Source organism: Cnephaeus nilssonii (assembly GCF_951640355.1).
Source record: "Cnephaeus nilssonii genome assembly, chromosome: 4".
In the NCBI taxonomy this organism is placed as follows: Eukaryota; Metazoa; Chordata; class Mammalia; order Chiroptera; family Vespertilionidae; genus Cnephaeus; species Cnephaeus nilssonii.
The window spans coordinates 25,640,872-25,663,518 of NC_137075.1; the positions used below are offsets into that span (position 1 = coordinate 25,640,872).

At 36.6% G+C, this 22,647-nt stretch overlaps 1 protein-coding gene across 6 annotated transcripts in view; it reads left to right on the forward strand.

Moving 5' to 3' along the window:
* The window catches only part of HECTD1 (HECT domain E3 ubiquitin protein ligase 1), a 93,358-nt gene that overhangs the window by 38,292 nt on the left and 32,419 nt on the right, over positions 1-22,647 (forward strand). For all 6 annotated transcript variants that reach the window (XM_079767952.1, XM_079767955.1, XM_079767956.1 and 3 more), the window contains exons 11-22: positions 5,365-5,503; positions 5,690-5,860; positions 10,983-11,205; positions 11,952-12,215; positions 12,312-12,388; positions 13,990-14,124; positions 14,785-14,931; positions 16,238-16,332; positions 17,473-17,578; positions 19,508-19,642; positions 20,486-20,625; positions 21,380-21,703. In XM_079767952.1, the coding sequence (XP_079624078.1) occupies positions 5,365-5,503; positions 5,690-5,860; positions 10,983-11,205; positions 11,952-12,215; positions 12,312-12,388; positions 13,990-14,124; positions 14,785-14,931; positions 16,238-16,332; positions 17,473-17,578; positions 19,508-19,642; positions 20,486-20,625; positions 21,380-21,703 (1,956 nt within the window). The remainder of the gene's footprint in view (positions 1-5,364; positions 5,504-5,689; positions 5,861-10,982; positions 11,206-11,951; positions 12,216-12,311; positions 12,389-13,989; positions 14,125-14,784; positions 14,932-16,237; positions 16,333-17,472; positions 17,579-19,507; positions 19,643-20,485; positions 20,626-21,379; positions 21,704-22,647) is intronic.

Below are 22,647 nucleotides of genomic sequence, written 5' to 3' on the forward strand. Positions count from 1 at the left end.
AAAGGATACTTGGTGTTTTCTAGACAGACAGATTTAGAAGCATCATTGGGCACCGGTATGTGCAAAGCTTGGAGGTATGAATCAGTCCATCCTGGTGCAGTTCTTGGTGGCTCTCCCTCTACAGTGTGTATGTTTAAATATTTTTTTAAATTGATTTTTAGAGAGAGAAGGAAGGGAGAGAGAGAAACATTGATTAGCTACCATCTGCATGCACCCTGACCAGGGATCGAGCCCACAATCTGGGCATGTGCCCTGACTGGGAATTGAACTGGCAACCTTACCTTATGGGGCACCAGACAAAGCTCAGCCAGCTAAGCCACATGAGCCAGGGCTACTGTGTGTCTGTTTATAGTCTGCCATTTCTATCCATCTCTTGCTAATCCTCTGGTCCAAAGTCATAGTTTGTAGTTTTACTACTGTAGTCTTTTCTCTTGCCCCTTTATAGTATGTTCCTACATATAAGGCTGAATTATTTTTTAAGTCACAATTATGTTATATCACTTTTTTAAATCGTTTTAGTAGCTTTCAATGGCTTTAACTAAAACCTAACTCCTTCACTCTCAGGCTTGCAAGATCTTACATAAGTCCCACCCAGCTCTCTGACCTTTGTACTATCTAACCTTTAGACCAGGGGTCCTCAAACTTTTTAAACAGGGGGCCAGTTCACTGTCCCTCAGACCGTTGGAGGGCCGGACTATAGTTTAAAAAAAACTATGAACAAATTCCTATGCACACTGCACATATCTTATTTTGAAGTAAAAAAAACGGCAAAAACACCCACATGTGGCCCATGGGCCATAGTTTGAGGACGCCTGCTCTAGACCATTACAGTTCACAGTTCTACGTTTGTATTTCTGGAACACTCCAAGTATATTTTTCCTTAGGGCTTTTTTACTTCCCTTTCAGGAAACTTTCTGTTTCAAAGTCTATTGAATAGTTGGTTGCTTCATATCATTCAGTTCTCAGTTCAAATGTTACATCCATTGATATGTGTCCAACTAATTTAAATTTACCCCTAGGACACCTTTGACATCAATCATTATGTTTTACTGTCTCTTTTACTACACTGTCAAAAATCTTGCTCTTTTAGTGTTTTTGTTTGTTTTATTGTCTGTCTCTCCTCTAAAGTAAGTTCCATGAGAGCTGGCCTTATGAACTGCTGTATTCCTACAAAGACAAGGAGGTTTAGAATAGGGTTGTATTTAGAAGGTCCTCAATAGATAGTTACTGAATGATTGAATGAGTGTGTTTTGTTAGCAATTGTAAATAGTTTGATATTAATGGAGTATGGGATATGTTTAGGTAGCTAGCTCAATGAGTAATATTAAAAAGGTAGACAGGAGTCTTTGTGACCTATGAAGGCCTTTGGTCCATTATAATGAGTGGACTTTACATCACAGTTAAATAGGGATTAGTAAAGACTTATGAGGAAATTTGTTAAAATCAGATTGGTTTATAAAGAACACTTTGGCAGCTTGGTGGAGAAAAGGACTAGAGGAGGGAAATATGAAAACAGACTATTTAAGTATCCATTGTAATATGAACTTCAGATAGTTGCCAGGGCACTGGTTTTGTAGAAACTAATTTAAGCGGTTGGGAAATAGATGGGTTGTATAGAGTTTGATGACATGAGGGATGTGAAGGATGAAGGGAAGGAAGGGGTGAAGAATGTCTGCCACATTTTTGGCTGAGTAATTGAGAATTTGTTTTTGATCATTTTAAGTTTCAGAGATTATTAGAACATGTCGTTTAGTATGATTCAAGTGCCTTAATACCAGTATTATGAGTTACATTTAAGTGCAGGCAGTCTTTTAGCAATATTAAAAACTAAGAGGAATAGGTTACAACCTAATTTTTTATCATTTCAGTTTGAAATTTGATCAGAAGAGTAACATGTACTTTGATCAGTTAAAGGAATGTGTATATGTGTGTATATATATTTTATATACTAGAGGGAGTAGGGTCCCTAGGCCTGGCCAGTGATCAGGGCCATCAGGGCCTTCCAGCTGCCGGCTGGGGCCTTCCTTCATTTCGCGCCACCCCCTGGTGGTCAGCGCATCTCATAGTGAGCGATTGAACTCCTGAGGGGACACTTTGCATATTAGCCTCTTTTTTTTTTTTTAAGTTTTATCTTTTATTTAAGCAAACCCTGTTCATTGTTTTTATGCATTTGAAATGCTTCTTTTTTTATGTATATATATTTTATTGGTTTTTTTAAAGAGAGGAAGGGAGAGGGGTAGAGAGTTAGAAACATTGATGAGAGAGAAACACCGATCAGCTGCCTCCTGCACACCCCCTACAGGGGATATGCCTGCAACCAAGCTACATGCCCTTGACTGGAATCGAACCCAGGACCCTTCAGTCCACAGGCTGATGATCTATCCACTGAGCCAAACCAGCCAGTGCGTATTAGCCTTTTTTATATATAGATACCAGTACTGGCTTATAATCAATGTATGTTCAGAAAACAAAAGGCAGACAACAGGTCAGTGAAGGTTTCCAAACAGAGGATAGCAGTTTTAATGGTGGGTTATTCTCTGTAATACCCCCCTCCCAGTTTTATTGAGATACTAGAGGCCCGGTGCACAAATTTGTGCACCAGTGGGGTCCCCCAGCTTGGCCTGCGAGTTTGGGCCAAAACCGGCTTTCCGACATCCCCCGAGGGGTCCTGGATTGTGAGAGGGCACAGGCCAGGCCAAGGGACCCCACTGGTGCACAATCAGGGCCGGGGAGGGATGCAGGAGGTTGGCCAGCTGGGGAGGGCCAATGGGAGGGCTCCAGGGTGTGTCCGGCCCATCTCACTCAGTCCTGATCACTGAACCCCAGCAGCAAGCTAACCTGGTCGGATTATCTGCCCCCCTGGTGGTCAGTACACATCATAGCAAGTGGTTGAGCAGCCTTAGCATATCATTAGCATATTACACTTTGATTGGTTGAACAGATGACCGGACACTTAGCATGTTAGGCTTTTATTATCTATACTAGTGGCTCAGTGCGTGAAATTCGTGGCGGGGGGAGTGTCCCTCAGCCCGGCCTGCACCCTCTCCAATCTGGGACCCCTTGGAGGATGTCTGACTGCCGGTTTAGGCCCAATCCCTGATCGGGCCTAAACCGGCAGTCAGACATCCCTTTTGCAATCCGGGACCACTGGCTCCTAACTGCTCACCTGCCTGCCTGCCTAATTGCCCCTGACCACTCTGCCTGCCGGCCTGATTGCCCTCAACTGCCCCCCCCGCCACAGGCCTGCTCGCCCCCACCTGCCCCCCTGCCGGCTTGCTCGCCCCCAACTGCCCCCCCTGCCGGACTGCTCGCCCCCACCTGCCCCCTCCCCCCCCGCCAGCCTGATCACCCCTAACTGCCCTCCCCTCCTGGCCTGATCGCTCCTAACCACCTCTGCCTCAGCCCCGTCACCATGGCTTTTGTCTGGAAGGTCTCCCAGTCTAATTAGCATATTACCCTTTTATTAGTATAGATATATAAAGGCTAAGTGACCGTTCAACTGGCTGGTAGGTATGATGCACACTGACCACCAGAGGGCAGATGCTCAATGCAGGAGGTGCCAAGCTGCAGTGACTTGGCAGCAGTGGTTCTCGGGTGACGCAACCCCGAACCAGAGAGGAGGGAGCCCGATTCCTTGCGATTCCACCTTCGGCTGTGGGTTTTGTTGCTGCTGGGGCACTGTCGCCCTGAATGTGGTTTAATGCTGAGGTGCAGTGACCGCAGATACCCTTTGAGCCCCGGCGCCACCCCAGGTGCTGCTGGCCGGGCAGGGACCGCAGGAGGGCGTGTCGAGCCCATTTCGCCCAGTCCCGCCCTGCCGGCCACCTTCTAATTAACTTCCTTCCAATGTGCACAAATCCGTGCACTGGGCTACCAGTATAGGATAATTGACATGTAACTGTGTTAAAGTGTACCATATAATGATTTGATGTATATGTGTCTCTTGTAAGATAGACTGAGGACTTCCCACTTTGTTTTTGAAGAACAGCTACATTGAATTTTGAAGAGGTCTGGTATAAATAAACATCTTTGGAGTTAGTGTCAATAAGACAAAGATTGAGTTCACTGTTTAGCATAGGAAATCTGAGGATTCATTTAATTTTTAAAAAAATTACAATTTGAGCCCTAGCTGGTTTGGCTCAATGGATAGAGCGTCAGCCTGCGGACTGAAGGGTCCCAGGTTCGATTCTGGCCAAGGGCACATGCCTGGGTTGTGGGCTCAATCCCCAGTAGGGGGCATGCAGGAGGCAGCCAATCAGTGATTCTCTCTCATCATTGATGTTTCTATCTCTCTCTCCCTCTTCCTTCCTCTCTAAAATCAATAAAATATATTTTAAAAAAATTACAATTTGAGAGAAATTGGACTTTTGGATAAGAGGGGAAATTGTTTTTGGATGAGAATATTTAATCTAAGTATAAATTCTTTCAAAAATTGATAAATTATGCAATTCTAAAGAAAATACAGAATTTGTTTTATAACTTGATAGGTCTTAAAATTCATCTGGAGGAATAAACAGGTGAGATTATTATTATTTTTCTTAAATATTTTTTTATTGATTTCAGAGAGGAAGGGATAGGGAGAGAGAGAGATAGAAGCATCAATGATGAGAAAGAATTATTGATTGGCTGCCTCCACACGCCCCACACTGGGAAGTGAGCCTGCAACCTGGTCATGTGCCCTGACCGGGAATCGAACCTTGACCTCCTGGTTCATAGGTCAATGCTCAACCACTGAGCCACCCTGGTCAGGCAATAGATGAGACTATTGAAGAAAAATCTGAAAAGCAAGTATAAACTTTCAGTAATTAAATCTTTATGGTAACTGACACAAGAATTTATAAAAATCAGTGGAATAACTGTCTCATTATGTAGATCCAATTATATTTAGGAAATAAATGTAATTTAATGGACGTTTCATAGACCACTTGAGAGAGGGAGGATTATTTAGTAAATGGTACTAGAATATCTGCTTTGTGGTTTAATTTTTTAAAAAACCACCCTTGCTGGTTAGAGCTCAGCCAGCAGACTGAAGGGTTGTCATGGGTTCAGTTCCCGTCAAGGGCACTTACCTTGGTTGTAGGCTGGATCCCTGGCCCTGGTCAGGGCGCCTTCATGAGGCAACCAGTTAGTTGATGTGTCTCTCTCACATAAGTGTTTCTCTTCTCTCTGTCTCTCTCCTTCCCTTCCACTCTTTCTAAGTCAATGGAAAAAATATCCTCTGGTGAGGTGTTTTTTAAAAAAAGAGTACTTTTTAGCGGAGCTTATAACACCTAACATTGGATATTTTCATTTTCATTAATGTATAGATACATTTTGTTTTATTTCAGCTTTTTATGACTTCCTAAAATTCTTTTACTTTTCAAGGAAAGCAAGTCTTGCTCTGATTCGAAAAATGATTCACTTTTGCTCTGAAGCATTGTTAAAAGAAGTTTGTGATTCTGATGTTGGTCACAATTTGCCTACAATACTCGTGGAAATCACTGCAACTGTCCTTGATCAGGAGGTCAGTTTTTTTATCTTTATTTAAACTTCTGTAAATTTTCTTGAGGTAATGGTCAATAAAATAATTTAACTTTTGTCCTAATTGAAGAAATCATTGTCTGTGCAAATTATTACGTTTGTTTACTCCAAAAAATTGAACTTGTTTTTATAATTTTTTCTTAATTTTCTTCTTCCCCCTCCCCTCCAGGATGATGATGATGGCCACTTGTTGGCTTTGCAGATCATAAGGGATTTAGTAGATAAAGGTGGTGATATTTTTTTGGATCAGCTAGCCAGACTTGGTGTAATTAGCAAAGTGTCAACTTTGGCAGGTCCTTCCTCAGATGATGAGAATGAAGAGGAATCAAAACCAGAAAAAGTGAGTGGTCTTAATTGCAGTGGTATCAGGAATAAAGTTTATGTAGTGGGTTTTGACAAAATAATGACAATATGCATTAGTACTATATTTTTTAAAACTTGCTCAATTTAAAAATATGTTATTATTTTTACAGTGGGTTTTGACAAAATAATGGCAGTACAAAGTAGTACTATATATTTAAAATTTTGCTCAATTAAAATAGAGAAAAGTTGCAAATAAAGAATATCAGACTATCCTCTATCAAAATTCATTGATTTTTGACATTTTGTCCATTTGCTTTATCATTTACACAGACATTTATTTGACAGAGGCTCTTTTTACACATAGAAGCTTTTTACACATAGAAACTTCATGCACAAAACCAGAACATTTTCTTACACAATGCTAGTATAGTTATCAAAAACTAAAATTTATATATACCGATCTAATCCAGAGATAATCAAATTTGCTATTGTCCTTAATAGCATTTTTTTTCCTTTCTGGTCTAGAATCCAATCTAGGAAAACATAATCACATTTAGTTATCATATTCCTAAGAACCTGCAACAATTTCTCAGCTTTCCTTTTTCTTTCAGAGCCTTGGCATTTTTGAACAGGACAGATCACTAGTTTGGACAGTGGCCCTCATTTTGCTTATGTGCCATGTGTCTTCATGATTAGATTCAGGTTATGTGTTTTTAGCAGGCAGACTATAAAGAGATGTTGCTGCTTCTCAGTGCATAATGTGCTTTCTCAGAAGCCCATGGTGTCCTGTTGCTGCTCTCTTGCTGATGATGTTAACTTGGGTCACTTGGTTTATGTTGGCCTCTGCCAGGTTTCTCTATTATAGTCATTCTTTTTTCTTTTGTAATTAATAAATAATTTGTGGTGAGGTAATTTGAAACTATGTAAATATGCTATTCCTGATTAAACCTTTAATTACTAGTTTCAGTATTCATTGATAATTCTTATCTTAGATTACAAATTTAAAATTTACCTTATCTATCTTTACTGATTACCAACAGTGATTTAGTACTAACATTTAGTAGTGAATGCTTACTCTGTATTACTGACAGAGTAGTGATATTTTTGAGAGGATGCTGAGTTATAGTTGTGTAATTGTAGAATCCTGAGGAGATGAGAGAAAGAGAATGGAGGGAGAGGGAGGGGGAGGAAGGGAGAGAGAGAGAGACAAAGAGAGAGATTGATTTTGCGTGTTTCCTAAATTTAACAAAAAAACAAACACTATGCGAACAAGGTATCTGGGTTCATCACCCCTGAAATTCTTGCATTCAATCAAGATAATAGGTTACACATATTAGTAGTCTTTTTGTAGAAATTAACAAGCAGATTCTAACACATGGCGATGCAAGGTTCTTAGCATAACCAAAGTGACCTTGAAAAGTAACAAAGTTGAAGGACATACATCAGCAGATTTCAGGTCTTATTATAAAGCCATTGTAGTCAAGAAAGTGTGGTAGTGGTGTAAGATATATTAATGACCCACATACTCTATATGGTCAATTGATTTTCAGCCAAAGTGCTAAGGCAATTCAATCAGGAAAGGATGGTCTTTTTTTTAAAAAAAAAATGCTTGAATGGGGGTTGGGTGAAATAGGTGAATAGATTAAGAAAACAAAAAAAAGACACTCCCCAAATAAAAAAAGGAAAGTGGGGTGGGTGTAGATAGAAGAGGGTAAAGGGTAAAAGGAGGGGGTGGGATAAATGGTGATGGAAGGAGACTTGACTTTGTGTGGTGAACACACAATATAGTATATAGATGATATAGAATTGTAAACTTGAAACCTATATAATTTTATTAACCAATGTCACTAATACATTCAGTAAAAATTTTAAAAGATTTACAAGTGGATAATGTATACAAAAAATGAAATCTTGATCCTTGCCATATATACCATATACAAAAATAAATCATAGACTAAAATGTATGGAATAAAATTATAAAACTTCTAGAGGAAAAAGAAGAAAATCTTAGTAACCTTGAGCTTGACAAAGATTTCTTAAATAGGACATTTTAAAAGGTTAGACTATAGCCCTGGCCAGTGTGGCTCAGTAGGTTGGGTATCGTCCTCTGCACCGAAAGGTTGCCAGTTCGATTCCTGGTTGGCACATGCAGGGGTTGCGGGCTCAGCCCTGGTAAGGGGAATGCAAGAAGCAGCTGATCAATGGTTTACTCTCACATCGATGTTTCTCTCTAAAAATCAATAAAAAATCTTTTTTTTTAAAAAGGTTAAACTATAAAGAACAAAAAATCAATAAATTGTATTTCACCAGAATTAAACTTTTGCTCTTCAAAATACATTATTTAGAAAAGAAAAAAGCGTATCAGAAAATCCTCTCAGATTTTTTTGTCTGAAAATATTTTAATTTGGCATTCATTTTGAGGAGTGTTTTCAGTGTCAGGACTCTTGGGTTATCATTTTCCAGAACACTAAGGGATGTTCCATTGTCACCTGATGTGCATAGTCCCCACTGAAAAGTTTGCTTTAATTCTCATTTTAGTTCCTTTGTGTATATATAACTTAGCTTTTTATATTGTGGCTTTAAAGATTTTGTCATTGTTATTTTAGCAATTTGAGTTTTATATACTTTCGTTGTGTTTGGTGTGGATGTAGGCACGTGCAGATGTGGGTGTCATTTCTGTTCTGGATTGTTTAGTTTTCTTTAATCTGTGAGGTTAAGGTTTTTGTCACATTTAGAAACTTTTCAGCTATTAGTTCAAGGATTTTCGACTCTGGCTGTTTGGAATGCCAATATCTGATTACCTTCTGTGATCTCTGGGAACTGTTCAGCTTACACTTTTTAATCCTACTTTGCTCAACCGTATATGTGAGTGGTCTATTACTCAGTAGATACTTAATGGTGACTACTTTGCAGATTTCTAGTGGTCTGCTTTGCTTGACTCCCTCATCTGAAACTTAGTCTTCACATATTCTATTTGCCTTAACCTCTTCAAACACAGATCTCCATTTCCTCAACTTACTGCTGAACCGTGTGTTCCCTCTTCTTAATACCTTAGCCAGAAAATTGTGTCTGGACTTAAGGAATTTACTTTGTTTCCATTTTCTGGGGAATCACAGTCCTGTGTTATTCTGTGTTGGAAAACATTTTCATATATTTTGTTTATTTTTTGCTTACAATGTATTGACAAATCATGTTCCTTCTTAATCTATGATGGCCTGGGGTATAACTACTTATATGTACAGGAATTATCTATATTTTACAATCTTATTTTAGTGTTATAAGCTACTTTAGGGGGTAAAACAGAAAATATTTTTTAAAAGGATAAGTCTGTATAAAATTTAAAAGTATATTTCCCATATACACATGGATACACACACATGTCAGATTCATATATGGTTATGATGAATAGTCTCAATCTTTAAGTATCAATAAAATAAAAGTTTTTTAGGATACCAGGCAAGGCAAACAGTATTTTAAGGTGTGTGTTTGTTTGTTTTTTTAGCATGCTCTAATTAAAAGATTTTTTATGATCACAGGAAAAATTCAGTATATTTTATTCACTTGGCTAAAAGTGACCCTACAATTTATTCTTAGGAGCTTCTCTGGTGATTTTGCTAGGTTTGGATACCATTCACCTAGTCTAAACATCTAAATTTTTAAAAAAAATAATCAATTAGGCCCAGAGATGTCAGCTAGACCAGTGGTCACCAACCGGTGGTCCGGTCCATGAGGTCCGAAAGGTTTGTGACCCCTGGGCTAGACCTAATCCATTGGTCTTTACCAGTACACCTGGAAATGTTGTAACATAGGTCATTATTTATATAAATTTCTTAACATTTTTAGGACTGACTTGTATGATTATAGGTAACTAGAGGCCTGGTGCATGAAAATTCGTGCACTTGGGAGGTCCCACAGCCCGGCCAGCACCCTCTCACAATCCGGGACCTCTCGGGTAGGGTCCCTAGGCCTGGCCTGAGATCAGGGCCTATCGGGGCTTTCCTTCCCCGGGCTGCAGGCAGCTGGCCCCACCCCCACCGCTGCCACTGCTTGCCATCTGTGTGGCGCTGCCCCCCCCTCCCTTGCCACCAGTGGCCTCCCTCTGCAGGCGACAGGCTGGGGTGCAATGGCTTGGCTGGCCTGGGCCTCCCTCTTTCTTTGCTGGGGGGCAGAGCCAGCCCAGCGAGGGGCCCTCTACCTACCTGATCTCCCCTAACCACTTGCCTGCCTACTTGGTCACCCCTAACCACTGGCCTGCCTACCTGATCTCCCCTAACCCCTCTGCCTGCCTGCCTGATTGCCCCTAACCGCTTGCTTGGGGGCGGGCCAGCCCAGCGAGGGACCGTCTGCCTATCTGATCTCCTCTAACTGCTGGCCTGCCTCCCTGATCACCCCTAACCACTTACCTGCCTACCTGATCACCCCTAACTGCTGGTCTGCCTACCTGATCACCCCTAACCCCTCTGTCTGCCTGCCTGATTGCCCCTTACCGCTTGCTTGGGGGCAGGGCCAGCACTGACTTCGGGTTGGTCAGCCTCCAGTGGTTACTGGTCATTTCGACGCAGGGTTTTTTTTATATTAGGATTAATTGAATCCGAATACAGGCAACTGAATATTTTCAGGATTTTAAAAAAAGGTTGTTATTTGTTTTCAGAAGAGGAAGGGAAAGATAGAATCATTAATGAGAGAAACATCGATTGGCTGCCTCTTGCGTGCCCCGTTCTGGGCTGGAGCCCACAACCTAGGCATGTGCCCTGATAGGCAATTGAAATGATGACCTCTTGGTGCACCACAGAGCCACACCAGCCGGGCTGAATTTTTTTTTGTTCTTTTCTTTTGTTTTTTAATCCTCACCCGAGGATATGTTTTACTGATTTAAGGGGGAGGGGGAGAGAGAGAGAGAGAAACATTGATCAACTGCCTTCCCATATGCTCCCCAACCCGGGATGGAATCTGCAACCTGGGTATGTACCGTGACTCGGAATAAAACCCACAACCTTTCAGTGCATGGGATACTGCTCCAACCAACTGAGCCACACCAGCAAGGGCTCTTCAGGATGTCTTTATTTTAAATTTGATTCATGTTTTGTTTTAAAAATACTTAATGAATATTTGGAATAGAAATTATTTTTCACAGTTCTTTGAAAATTTCACACATTTAGGAAGATGAACCACAGGAAGATGCCAAAGAATTACAGCAAGGTAAACCATATCATTGGAGAGACTGGTCAATCATTAGGGGAAGAGACTGCTTATATATATGGAGTGATGCAGCGGCCTTGGAATTATCTAATGGCAGTAATGGATGGTTCAGATTTATCTTGGATGGAAAACTTGCTACTATGTATTCAAGCGGTAGTCCTGAAGGTGGATCGGATAGTTCAGGTAATATTTTGTTTCTATTAAAATGTTTTAGTAGTTTCTGTAATTTAAAAAATATATATGTTTTATTGATTTCAGTGAGTGCAAGGGAGAGGGAGAGAGGGATAGAAACATCAATGATGAGAAAGAATCATTGATCGGCTGCCTCCTGCACACCACACTAGGGATTGAGCCCACAACTGGGGCATGTGCCCTGACCAGAATCAAACTGCAACCTCCTGGTTAATGGGTTGACACTCGACCACTGAGCCACACTGACCAGGCTAGTTTCTGTATTTTGATCATTTGTTTTTCTGCTTATATTTTTGCTGCCATTGTCATAAAAAAGTAGCACATCCTTGATGACAGTATAGTCAGTTTCTTTAATATCAACAGAAAAATTGTATCATTAAAACATTTCATAAATACCTTTTTATTGTACAAGAAAGAATAGTACTGTATCTACTTTTAATCTCTCCGGTCTTTTAGGTAAAGCTGCCTTTTGTCTCGTAATGATGAATTGCACTTGTATGATGCTGTCTCAAGTTATAACTTTTCCCAAAAGCCTTAAACTTTAAAAAAATTGTGGCTGTGTGATTGCTTTTATGCCTGAGTCTCAATTTATCAAATCAGTAAAGGTATACCAAAGAACCAAACTCTGCTAATTAAGTTTTTAAAAATAAGATTGTTATTCCAATGAATAGTTTTTATAAAAAAAAAGGAATATTTGAAAGAAGTGAGGTTTTAAAACACTCGTTTTGTCTTTATAGAAAGCAGGAGTGAATTCTTAGAGAAGTTACAAAGAGCTCGAGGCCAAGTAAAGCCATCTACTTCAAGTCAACCTATACTCTCAACACCAGGACCCACTAAACTCACTGTAGGGAATTGGTCACTAACATGTTTGAAAGAAGGAGAAATTGCTATTCATAACTCAGATGGTCAGCAAGCAACAATATTGAAAGAAGATTTACCTGGTTTTGTATTTGAATCCAATAGAGGAACCAAACATTCATTTACTGCAGAAACTTCTCTGGGTAAGTATGTAGGTATGTAAGTTTAGCAGATTAAGAATAAATGAGTATGTTAAATGGCAATAAAAAATGTCTTGTGAAATGTCCTTTTTTTTTAAGGTTCAGAATTTGTGACTGGCTGGACTGGCAAAAGAGGCAGAAAACTGAAATCTAAATTAGAAAAAACAAAACAAAAGGTATATTTGTGGGATTTGCTGCTTTAAAAAAAATTCTTTTATACTGACATGGTAAGGTTTCAATGGTAGATTTTAAGCATTTAAAAAATTGAGCCATATAAAAATGCACTCTGGGGCATGCTGAAGCCAGCTGCTGTTTGAGAGATTTTAGGAAAGTCTGAAGCCTGAGCCAGGACAGACCATTCCTATGGTAAAGCCACTGCAAACAGCTTGGATGGGCTTGTTGTTTTCCAGTGGCTACACCAGTCTCCATTCCCACCAACAGTGCATTAGTGTTCCCTTTTCTGCACATCCTCGTCATTACTTGTTGTTGCATATATTTTTAAAGACTGTTATGCAATGAATTTCAACAGACCCAGTCCTGGGACATGGATGGGTTTTTCTCAAATAACATTAATTTCATTTAAATGAAAGCTAGTTAGTACCAGAGCCAATAATATAATCATTCCTTCTCATGATGAAATGTGTAAATATATGAGCATTATTTAGATAGTACTTTGTGTTAATAATATACATAGAAAATACACATACCATATAACCTAAAGTATACTCCAGAATGTTAAAAGGTACAATTTTGGTTGATGGAATTACAGGTGACTTAATTTTTAATTTTTTGTTTACTATATTTTCTAAATGGTTGATTATAAGCATTAACTTTTTTCCCCTTATAATTGAATTTATTGGGGGGTGACACTGGTTAGCAAAATTATACAGGTTTCAGATGCACAGTTCCACAACACATCATCTGCATATTGTATTGTGTGTTCACCACCCCAAGTCAAGTCTCCTTCTAGCACCAATTATCCCCCTACACTCTCTTCTATTTCTCACCTCCTCTCCTGCCAGCCATCACCACAGTGTTGAGTTTTTTCCCCCCATCTTTTTCTTTGTTTGCTCAACCTCTCCAACCTCCAGCCCGCTGCAGCTGATGGCCTGCTCTCTATGAGTCTATCTCTATTTTACTTGTTAGTTCATTTTATTCATTAGATTTCACATGAGTTAAATCATATGGTACTTGTCTTTCTCTGACTGGCTTATTTCACTTAGCATAATGTTCTTCAGGGTAAGGTGTTTGTTTTTTTTTTACTGCTGAGTAGTATTTCATTGTATGAATGTACCACTGCTTTTTTTTTATCCACTCATCTATTGATGAGCACTTGGACTGCTTCCAAATCTTGTCTATTGTAAATAAGGCTACAGTGAACATAGGAGTGCATATGTTTTTTTCAAGTTAGTGTTGTGGGTTTGTTCAGATAAATTCCTAGAAGTGTAATCATTTATTTTTTTTAAAAGCAAAGTAAATTTTTTTTACAAGTTTTGGATTAAAATGAAATAAGCTCCTTTCTGATATATGAATACAAAGTTTAAATAAACCCAAATTAAAATTATGAGTTCTTTTATTTGACATTACTAAAATCTACTAGAGTACTTTTTCAACCTTTAGAGCCTTTTGACATATATGAATAGAAGTCATACCATTTTTTGGAAGTTGATAATGACATAAACATCTTAATTATAAAAGTTGCATATATATATATGGGAAAGTTTGGTAAAATTATTAATTGTGGTGAAAATTCACATTTGCTATTTAATTTTGATAGGTACGAACTATGGCTCGAGATTTATATGACGACCACTTTAAAGCTGTTGAAAGCATGCCTCGCGGAGTAGTGGTAACACTCAGAAACATAGCAACTCAGTTAGAGTCATCTTGGGAACTTCATACAAATAGACAAGTATGTTAGCCTTAAGATTTTATGACATATAGTGATCTTGGTTTAGTTTTTCCCCTTTATCCTTTATGTTATAGGTATTGATTAGGGATCAGCAAATTATCACCCATGAGATAAATTTGTTCTGCCACCTATTTTTATTTGGCTTTGTGAGGTAAGAATGGTTTTTACATTTTTAGTTGAAAACATTTCATGATACGTAAAAATTATATGAGAATATAATATCAGTGTCCATAAGTAGTTTATTACTCATACCGTCCTTATTTATTGACATACAGAATGGGCAGAAAAAGGTTTACCGGTATAGTTATAATACACAGAAGTAATACAATAAAGAATAAATAATCAAGGATAAATTGTTTTTGCATACTCACAACTGTAAATCTACTTTTTCCTACCCCAGTATTTTCTGTGACTGCTTTGGTGTCTAGAACAGTATAGTTGAATAGGTGTGATAGAGACCACATAGCTTGTCAAGGCTAAAGTATTTGCCATCAGCCCTTTATAGAAAAGTTTGCTGACTCTGGAAGAGAGAATTTGCATTAATTTGAACTTCTTAATCTTGTTTACTATCTAATTTATTTTCGTTGTAATTAACATTCTGATAAATATAAGACGTTTATTTTTTGATTGTCTTTAATAAAATATTTTTTTTTCTTTTAGTGTATTGAGAGTGAGAACACATGGAGAGATTTAATGAAGACAGCTTTAGAAAATCTAATTGTGCTTTTGAAGGATGAAAACACCATTTCACCATATGAAATGTGCAGTAGTGGCTTGGTGCAAGCACTTCTTACTGTTTTAAACAACGTAAGTTTATGAAGTAGTACAGAACAAAATATATAGCTTTAAAAATCATTTGTAACTACCCTTTTGGCAGAGCGATATTTATTTGGCTTTGCCAACAAATAATAAAAGATGAGTAATAAATGTTAATATTTATAATTTCTCCAGCCTTTCCCTTAATTTGAATTATTAATTTGGGCCAGTTGAATTAAGTAATAAGTCATTATTTATTTTGCTTTTTGCGTTACCTGATTACAATTTGTTCAAGATTTTGTTGAATAAAATACTTTAGCCTGAGATTTAACATCATGCTCTGATTTTCTTATAAAAAATAGAGTTAGTCTGTAGACCTCGTTAAATAAATTATTTGCACAAAATTAATTTTGTAAGAAATAATAGTTTAGGATGTTTATGTGAATATTCGACAAGTATTTGCTTAATAACCTTATATTTCTCTTCAGTTTTTTCTACCTTTAATTTCTTTATTGTGATAAAAATTTTCCTTTATTTTGATAAAACATCATATATACTTGTAACAAATTCTAACAGAACTATGAACAGTCAAAATTTTCTCTTTATTTTAGTTCTGTTGTCCACTTAAATTGCTTGATCTTTTTTTTAAACATATTAATTTCAGAAAGTAAGGGAGAGAGAGATAGAAACATCAATGATGAGAGAGAATCATTGATTGACTGTCTCCTGCACGTCTCCTACTGGGGATTGAGCCCACAACCTGGGCATGTTCCCTTGACCAGAATCGCACCTAGGATCCTTCAGTCCGCAGGCCGACATTCTATCCACTGAGCCAAACCAGTTAGGGCAAATTACTTGATCTTAATTATTGTAGTGATGATACACTCTAAAAATTCACTTTAACTTCAGTCTCATATTTTCTTTATTAATTTTATCATTTGCATTAATTTCCATTTATTAAAATTATATTGATATATCACATGTCTCAGTAATGTCTATGAAGTTATTGTTTTATTAAAGCAGTTATTTTTTCTAATAAAATAGTACTGTTAAAATACAAAATATAAATAATCTGAAATCATCTTGTATACTATACTTTGAGACAAATTGATTTCACAATTATAATTGCTACTCCAATATAACGTTTAAAAAAGAAGAAAAATAATATATGTATTTGTTAGCTATGGTCTACTAGTCATATAATAAAATGAGTTTTAATGGAAAGAGAATTATTTTCATTAGATTATATTACTTTTTTTGGTAAATGTTAATATTCATCTTTGTAGCATGTGTTTTTGATAATTTTAGTAACAGCCTTGAAAGTTTTTTTTCACTCTCTCATTTTTGTTTTCTTTAGAGCATGGAGTTAGATGTGAAACAAGATTGTAGTCAACTAGTAGAAAGAATAAATGTTTTTAAAACAGCCTTTAGTGAAAATGAAGATGATGAAAGGTAAATGTCCACATTTAAATATTTTGATATTTGCAGTGTTTACAACATAAAGTAGCTTATACTGTAAATGCATAATAAGAGGAAAGATTTTTAAACATGTTTTAATTTAATGGAATAAAAGGAAAATTACGTATCTGCTCTGCATGTAGATGATCACTTAGTTTAGATTCTTTTTTTAAGTTACAACTGGCAATTTGAACACTGATTAAATATTTGATGGTATTAAGTATTGTTCATACTTTTTTAGGTGTGATCATGATTTTTGTGTGTGTGTTTTTTTTTTTTGTTTGTTTGTTTGTTTTTCAGAATTCTTCCTTGGTAGAAATACATACTTAAAGTGTTTGTAGACAAAATGATATGTTCTTTGGCATTTTCTTCAAAACATATGGGGAGGAGAGAAATGGATGGGGATATAGATAGAAATCAATTGGTTATTAGTAGGTAATAGTAGAAGCTGGGTCAAGGGTTGATGAAGGTTCCTTTTACTATCTTATTTACTTTTGAATGTGAGTGACTTTTTAAAATAATTTAAATTCAATTTTAATAATTTGAAATACCACTTTAAATGAGTGATATTACATTTTATGGATGTATAATAATTTAAACATTACTATATTAAAATTTTTAACTGCAAATTATTTTAATATTAGTATATACTTACCTCAATGGAAATATATAAAAATTTTAAAGTGATATTACTGAGTTAATGGTTATTGATGCTTTTCTTGGTATCATTTTAAAATGGTCTTTGTTTTCAATGATTTTTAAAGTTTCTTGATACTGTCGAATTATTTTCTATATTGTACCTACAAATAATATCATTTCTAAAAAATTTTTGTTTCATATATTCTTTTATGTGTCAAATATAATACAAGTGGTAAATTTAAAAATAATAATTACACATCTAGTTTGAATGCAATAAATTAAACTTTCATAAGAAAAATGCAATATTTTATTAAGGGAAGGAAATTGAGTTATAAGAGTATTTTTGTTTACTCAGATGTAGTGTAGTACAAAATTAAACTTCTCTTTGCATTCATTAGAAAGTAGGGATCTCTATGGGGTTGGTTATTGCAGTTTCTGTATGAACTTTTATATAAAATTATATAAAAACTCTTAACAATTATTTTTGCTTCACAGTCGACCAGCAGTTGCATTAATTCGAAAATTAATAGCTGTACTAGAATCTATTGAACGTCTACCTCTCCATTTGTATGATACACCAGGATCTACATACAACCTCCAGGTAATCATGCAAAATGCATTCGCTATTATAGCTGAATGCATTTAGGAGCAGTCTTCAAAAACACACACAAACAGACCAAAAAATTTCCTTTCATGTTGTATTAAATAACGATACTGCTTAATTATTAAAGATTTTATCCTTAATGCCATTTGATTGTTGTTTTTCATGACTCTTGAATGTATTGAAATTTCAGGTATATTTTGTTTAATGAAATTACTGTGAATTTTCAATAAAATATTTGTTACAAGTAATCATATTTGGTAGATCATAAGTGAAAAAAGACACTTCATCTGTGGAAAGGCAGGAAAAAGGGTCCTTTCGTTTTAGACTCATAGGTTAAGTCCCTTCGACTCTATGTCAACATATAAGAAAATGTGAAGATATTTTAAGCATAATTTTGTTTTTTGCTTTCTGGATGTTATTGGTTAGAGCCAGAAGGCCTTCTTTAGCTATTTCTATTGATCCTTTCAGAAATCTGTCATTATCTATGTGTTTGTAAGAAGCCTGTTTGTTCCTAAATGTTATTTGGTTGACATTCTCATTCATTATATTAATTATTCTTTTGTTAGCACCTGTGATACAGGTATGAACAGACAAATATTCTTACTGTTAATACCTTCATTATATCTCCTATGGGTTACTTTAGTATTTTCTAACAGGTCCTTTGGCCTTGAATCTTGCCTTTGTCCAACCTATCCTGCATTCCATTGTGTGGAGTTTCTTTTAAATATTGCAATTAGTAAGTAACCAAGGATCTGTATTTGTCAAAACAGTTGCCTACTCAAGGTAAAACTTGCCATATCCCCAGGAACCCAATAATGTTACCGAAGCCACTAGACTCCCAAACTAGAGCGTTTGTCCAGGAAGTTACAGTGCAGTTAGTGCACCTCACATCGAATGTATATTAAACAGGAGATCGAGGTCTACTTTGTTTCCTTTCAGACATATAGAGGAGCCAAGGGGATTTTATGGTCCATTTTTAAAATATATATATATTTTATTGATTTCTGAGAGGAGAGAGAGAGAGAGAGAGAGAGAGAGAGAGAGAGAGAGAGAGAGAGAAAACATCAATGATGAGAGAGAATCACTGACCGGCTGCCTCCTGCACACCCCACACTGCGGATCGAGCCCACAACCCAAGCACGTGCCCCCGACCAGAATCGAACCTGGGACCTCCCAGTCTGCAGGTCGATGCTCTAACCACTGAGCGAAACTGGCTAGGGCGGTCCATTTCTTTATTTTGATAAGTGAGTGAAATAGGGACTAGTTTCAAAGATTGGAACAGTCCTAGGAACACCAATATCTTTTATTATGCACTCTCATTTCAGGATAGTGCAAGATACAAAGACAGGAAGGTTAGAAATATGCCCTCTGGTAATTTTGCACTCTAAAATGCTATCCAAATGCACATATAAATATTTAATTGTGTTTATAGATTTATACAGAAATGAAGCTACCTCAAATTGCTAGTCTCCTACTTGTTGCTTATTAAAATAAATGGATTGGAAGCTATCTTGTATTTTTAAAAGTTTATTAGCTATAGATTATTTAATATATTTCTAGTTTTAAAGGAATATGCTAATTAGTACTTTTCATGACTTAACTGGAAAAATACAAGTAATAAGTTAGAGATGTAATACTTCTGTTAAAATGTTTTATTATAATTTTATTTATACCATGTATAGTTGAAGTTGTTTAGAAACTTTAAGTAGTTAAGTTTATTTTTTTTCTTGAAAGCTTATATCTCTTATTCGGTGGACCTTTTTAAAAAAATACATATTTAATAGAAACAGACATTGATTTTTCATTTATCAGCAAACATTGATCGTTTATAAACTTGAATCACTGTGTTCATATAACAGTCTAATTTTTACAGTTTTAAGAAAAATTCAAGGTAATTCATGAAGCATTTTGATCCTTTCTCTGCAGATTCTTACAAGAAGATTAAGGTTTCGGTTAGAGCGTGCACCTGGTGAAACTGCATTGATAGATAGGACTGGCAGGATGTTGAAGATGGAACCCTTAGCTACAGTTGAATCTTTGGAACAGTACCTCTTAAAAATGGTGAGTTCTAAAAGAAAAGAAAAAAAAATATGATGAGTTCTTGCAAAGGCATAGTGAGATAACCATTCTCTGCTGTGGTCTAGCCCTTTAGAAAAGTAATTTGGGAAGTATGCATCCAGAGTTATGGTAATATAGTGTGATCTAACAATTCCATTTTTAGGACTTTATTTAAGAAAATAATCTTTATACATTATAAATTGCTTCTTCATAAAGATGTTTATTCTAGTTAGTTGCAATACTAAAATAGTGAACAAAACCTTAATGCCAATCAATAAAGGTATATCAGCCCTGACTGGTTTGGCTTAGTGGATAGAGCATCGGCTTGCGGACTCAAGGGTCCCAGGTTCGATTCCGGTCAAGGCCATGTTCCTTGGTTGTGGGCACATCCCTAGTAAGGGTGTGTGCAGGAGGCAGCTGATTGATGTTTCTCTCTCATCGATGTTTCTAACTATCTCCCTTTCTCTCTGTAAAAAATCAATAAAATATATTTTAAAAAATAAATAAATAAAGGTATATCAAATTGACAATTATTTCTATTAATTTGAGTACTTTTATGGAACTATTAAAATGTATAAAACCAGGTAAGAGAAAAGTGTTTTTGTATCGTATAAACAAGACTTTGTTTTATTGTAGCTATTGAAATAATTGACTAAAGAAATACTCTATGATATTAATAGTGGGCTACTTTGGTTTTGCACATTTCTGTTTTTCTGTGTTTTTCAAATATTGTTTAATTAGCATTTGCTATAGTAAAATAGCTCACATTAATGGGATAGGAAAAGAGTGGGCAATGTATCTTACAATATTATTATTAAAATGTCTTTTGTATTTTCTTTGGTTTAGGTAGCAAAGCAGTGGTATGATTTTGACCGATCTTCATTTATTTTTGTTCGAAAATTAAGAGAAGGCCAAAATTTTATATTTCGGCACCAGCATGATTTTGATGAAAATGGAATTATTTACTGGATTGGGACAAATGCCAAGTAAGTCATTCTGTGTAATTCACCTGGAAGAAACATTCTAGGTAGCAGAATAAAATTTGAGTATCCTGTAGTTTATGGAATTTTGTCTTATAGGTTAAATTTAAAACTATATAATTTAATTTTTGTTGTTGTTAACCTCACCTTTGGATATATTTTCCATTGATTTTTAGAGAGAGTGGAAGGGAGGGGGAGAGAGACATCGATGTGAGAGACACATATATTGATTGCCTCTCACACACTCCCTGACTGGGTCTGGGGATTGATCCTACAACTGAGGTACATGCCCCTGATCAGAATCGAACCTGAGATCCTTCAGTCTGATGCCCTGACCGATGCCCTGACCCCTTAGCAAAACTTGCTAGGGCTGCCCTAGCCGGTTTGGCTCTGTGGATAGAGCATCTATCTGCCTGTGGACTGAAGGGTTCCTGGTTCCATTCTGGTCAAGGGCACATTCCCTGGTTGTGGGCTTGATCCCCAGTAGGGGGCGTGCAGGATGCAGCCAATCAATGCTTCTCTCTCATCATTGATGTTTCTATCTTTCTCTCCCTTTCCCTTCCTCTCTGAAATCAATAAAAATATATTTAAACAAAAAGCAAACAAAAAAACTGGCTAGGGCTAAATTAATTTTTATGAATAAAAACTGTCTTAAATTGTTAGTAGAATTTTAAAAATTGATATAATTTTATGTGTGATAAAAGCTATGAATAAATATTTTAATAGTGTTAACTGCTAATATTTTCTTATTTTTGTGTAGAACTGCATATGAATGGGTAAATCCAGCTGCTTATGGACTTGTAGTAGTAACATCATCAGAAGGAAGAAATCTACCTTATGGCCGCTTAGAAGACATACTAAGTCGTGATAATTCAGCTTTAAATTGTCATAGCAATGATGATAAGAATGCGTGGTTTGCCATAGATATGGGTCTCTGGGTGATACCATCAGCATATACACTTCGTCATGCTCGTGGATATGGAAGGTCTGCACTGAGAAATTGGGTTTTCCAGGTATCCAAAGATGGACAGAACTGGACCTCTTTGTATACCCATGTTGATGACTGCAGTCTCAATGAACCAGGGTTAGTGGAGGAGTCTTTGTGAATTAGAAAACTCAGTAAAGAGCCATGTTTATTTTTATAATTGTATATCCTTAGAGCTCTCTTCTTTGTGAGATATTAAAGCAAGATTTCCTTTCTGAAAACAGTAAATTATTAATAATAAATTTTAGGTATTAACCTTGAAATGCTGACTTCACCAAAACTTTGTGAAAAGCTTCAAGTTAAACATTAGTAGAAAACTGAACATATGTATTTAAAAAGAAATTGATACATTACGATGTGTGTGTTTGTATAGCACACTAACAAAAAACAAAAAATGGAATTAGTTTTTTATTAAATTCTCCATATATTCACATTGTACTTGTGAATGTTCAACAAATTACTGCTTATTGAATAACTAGAGGCCCAATGCACGAAAATTCATGCAAGCGTAGGCCTTCCTTCCCCTGGCTGCCGGCACCGGCTTCCCTCTGGCACCCAGGACCTGGGCAGCTTCGCTTTGGCCCCAGCTTCGTCCAGAAGGATGTCCGGTCTAATTAGTATATTACCCTTTTATTATTATAGATGGCTGACTTTTAAATTTTTATTATTTTTATGTATCTCATTTCCTAAATATATATATATATATATAATATTTTTAAAGACAGAAGTTCAGGGCTCAGCCTGGATCCCTTAATTGATGAGAGATCATCCCGATATGCTAAGGTTTCAGGTTTGATCCCCCAGTCAGGGCACATAGAAGAATCAACCAATGAATGCATTGATAAGTAGAACAATAAGTCAGTGTTTCTCTCTCTCCCCCTCCCTCCCTCCCTCCCTCCCTCCCTCTTCCCCTTTCCCCCTTCCCCCCTCCTTTCTTCCTTCTGTCCTTCTCCCTTCCTCTCCCCCTACCCTCCCTCTCTTGCTCAAATCAATAAATAAAAATTTTTAAAAGAGTCGGTATTATATTTCTAAAATTTTAGTCC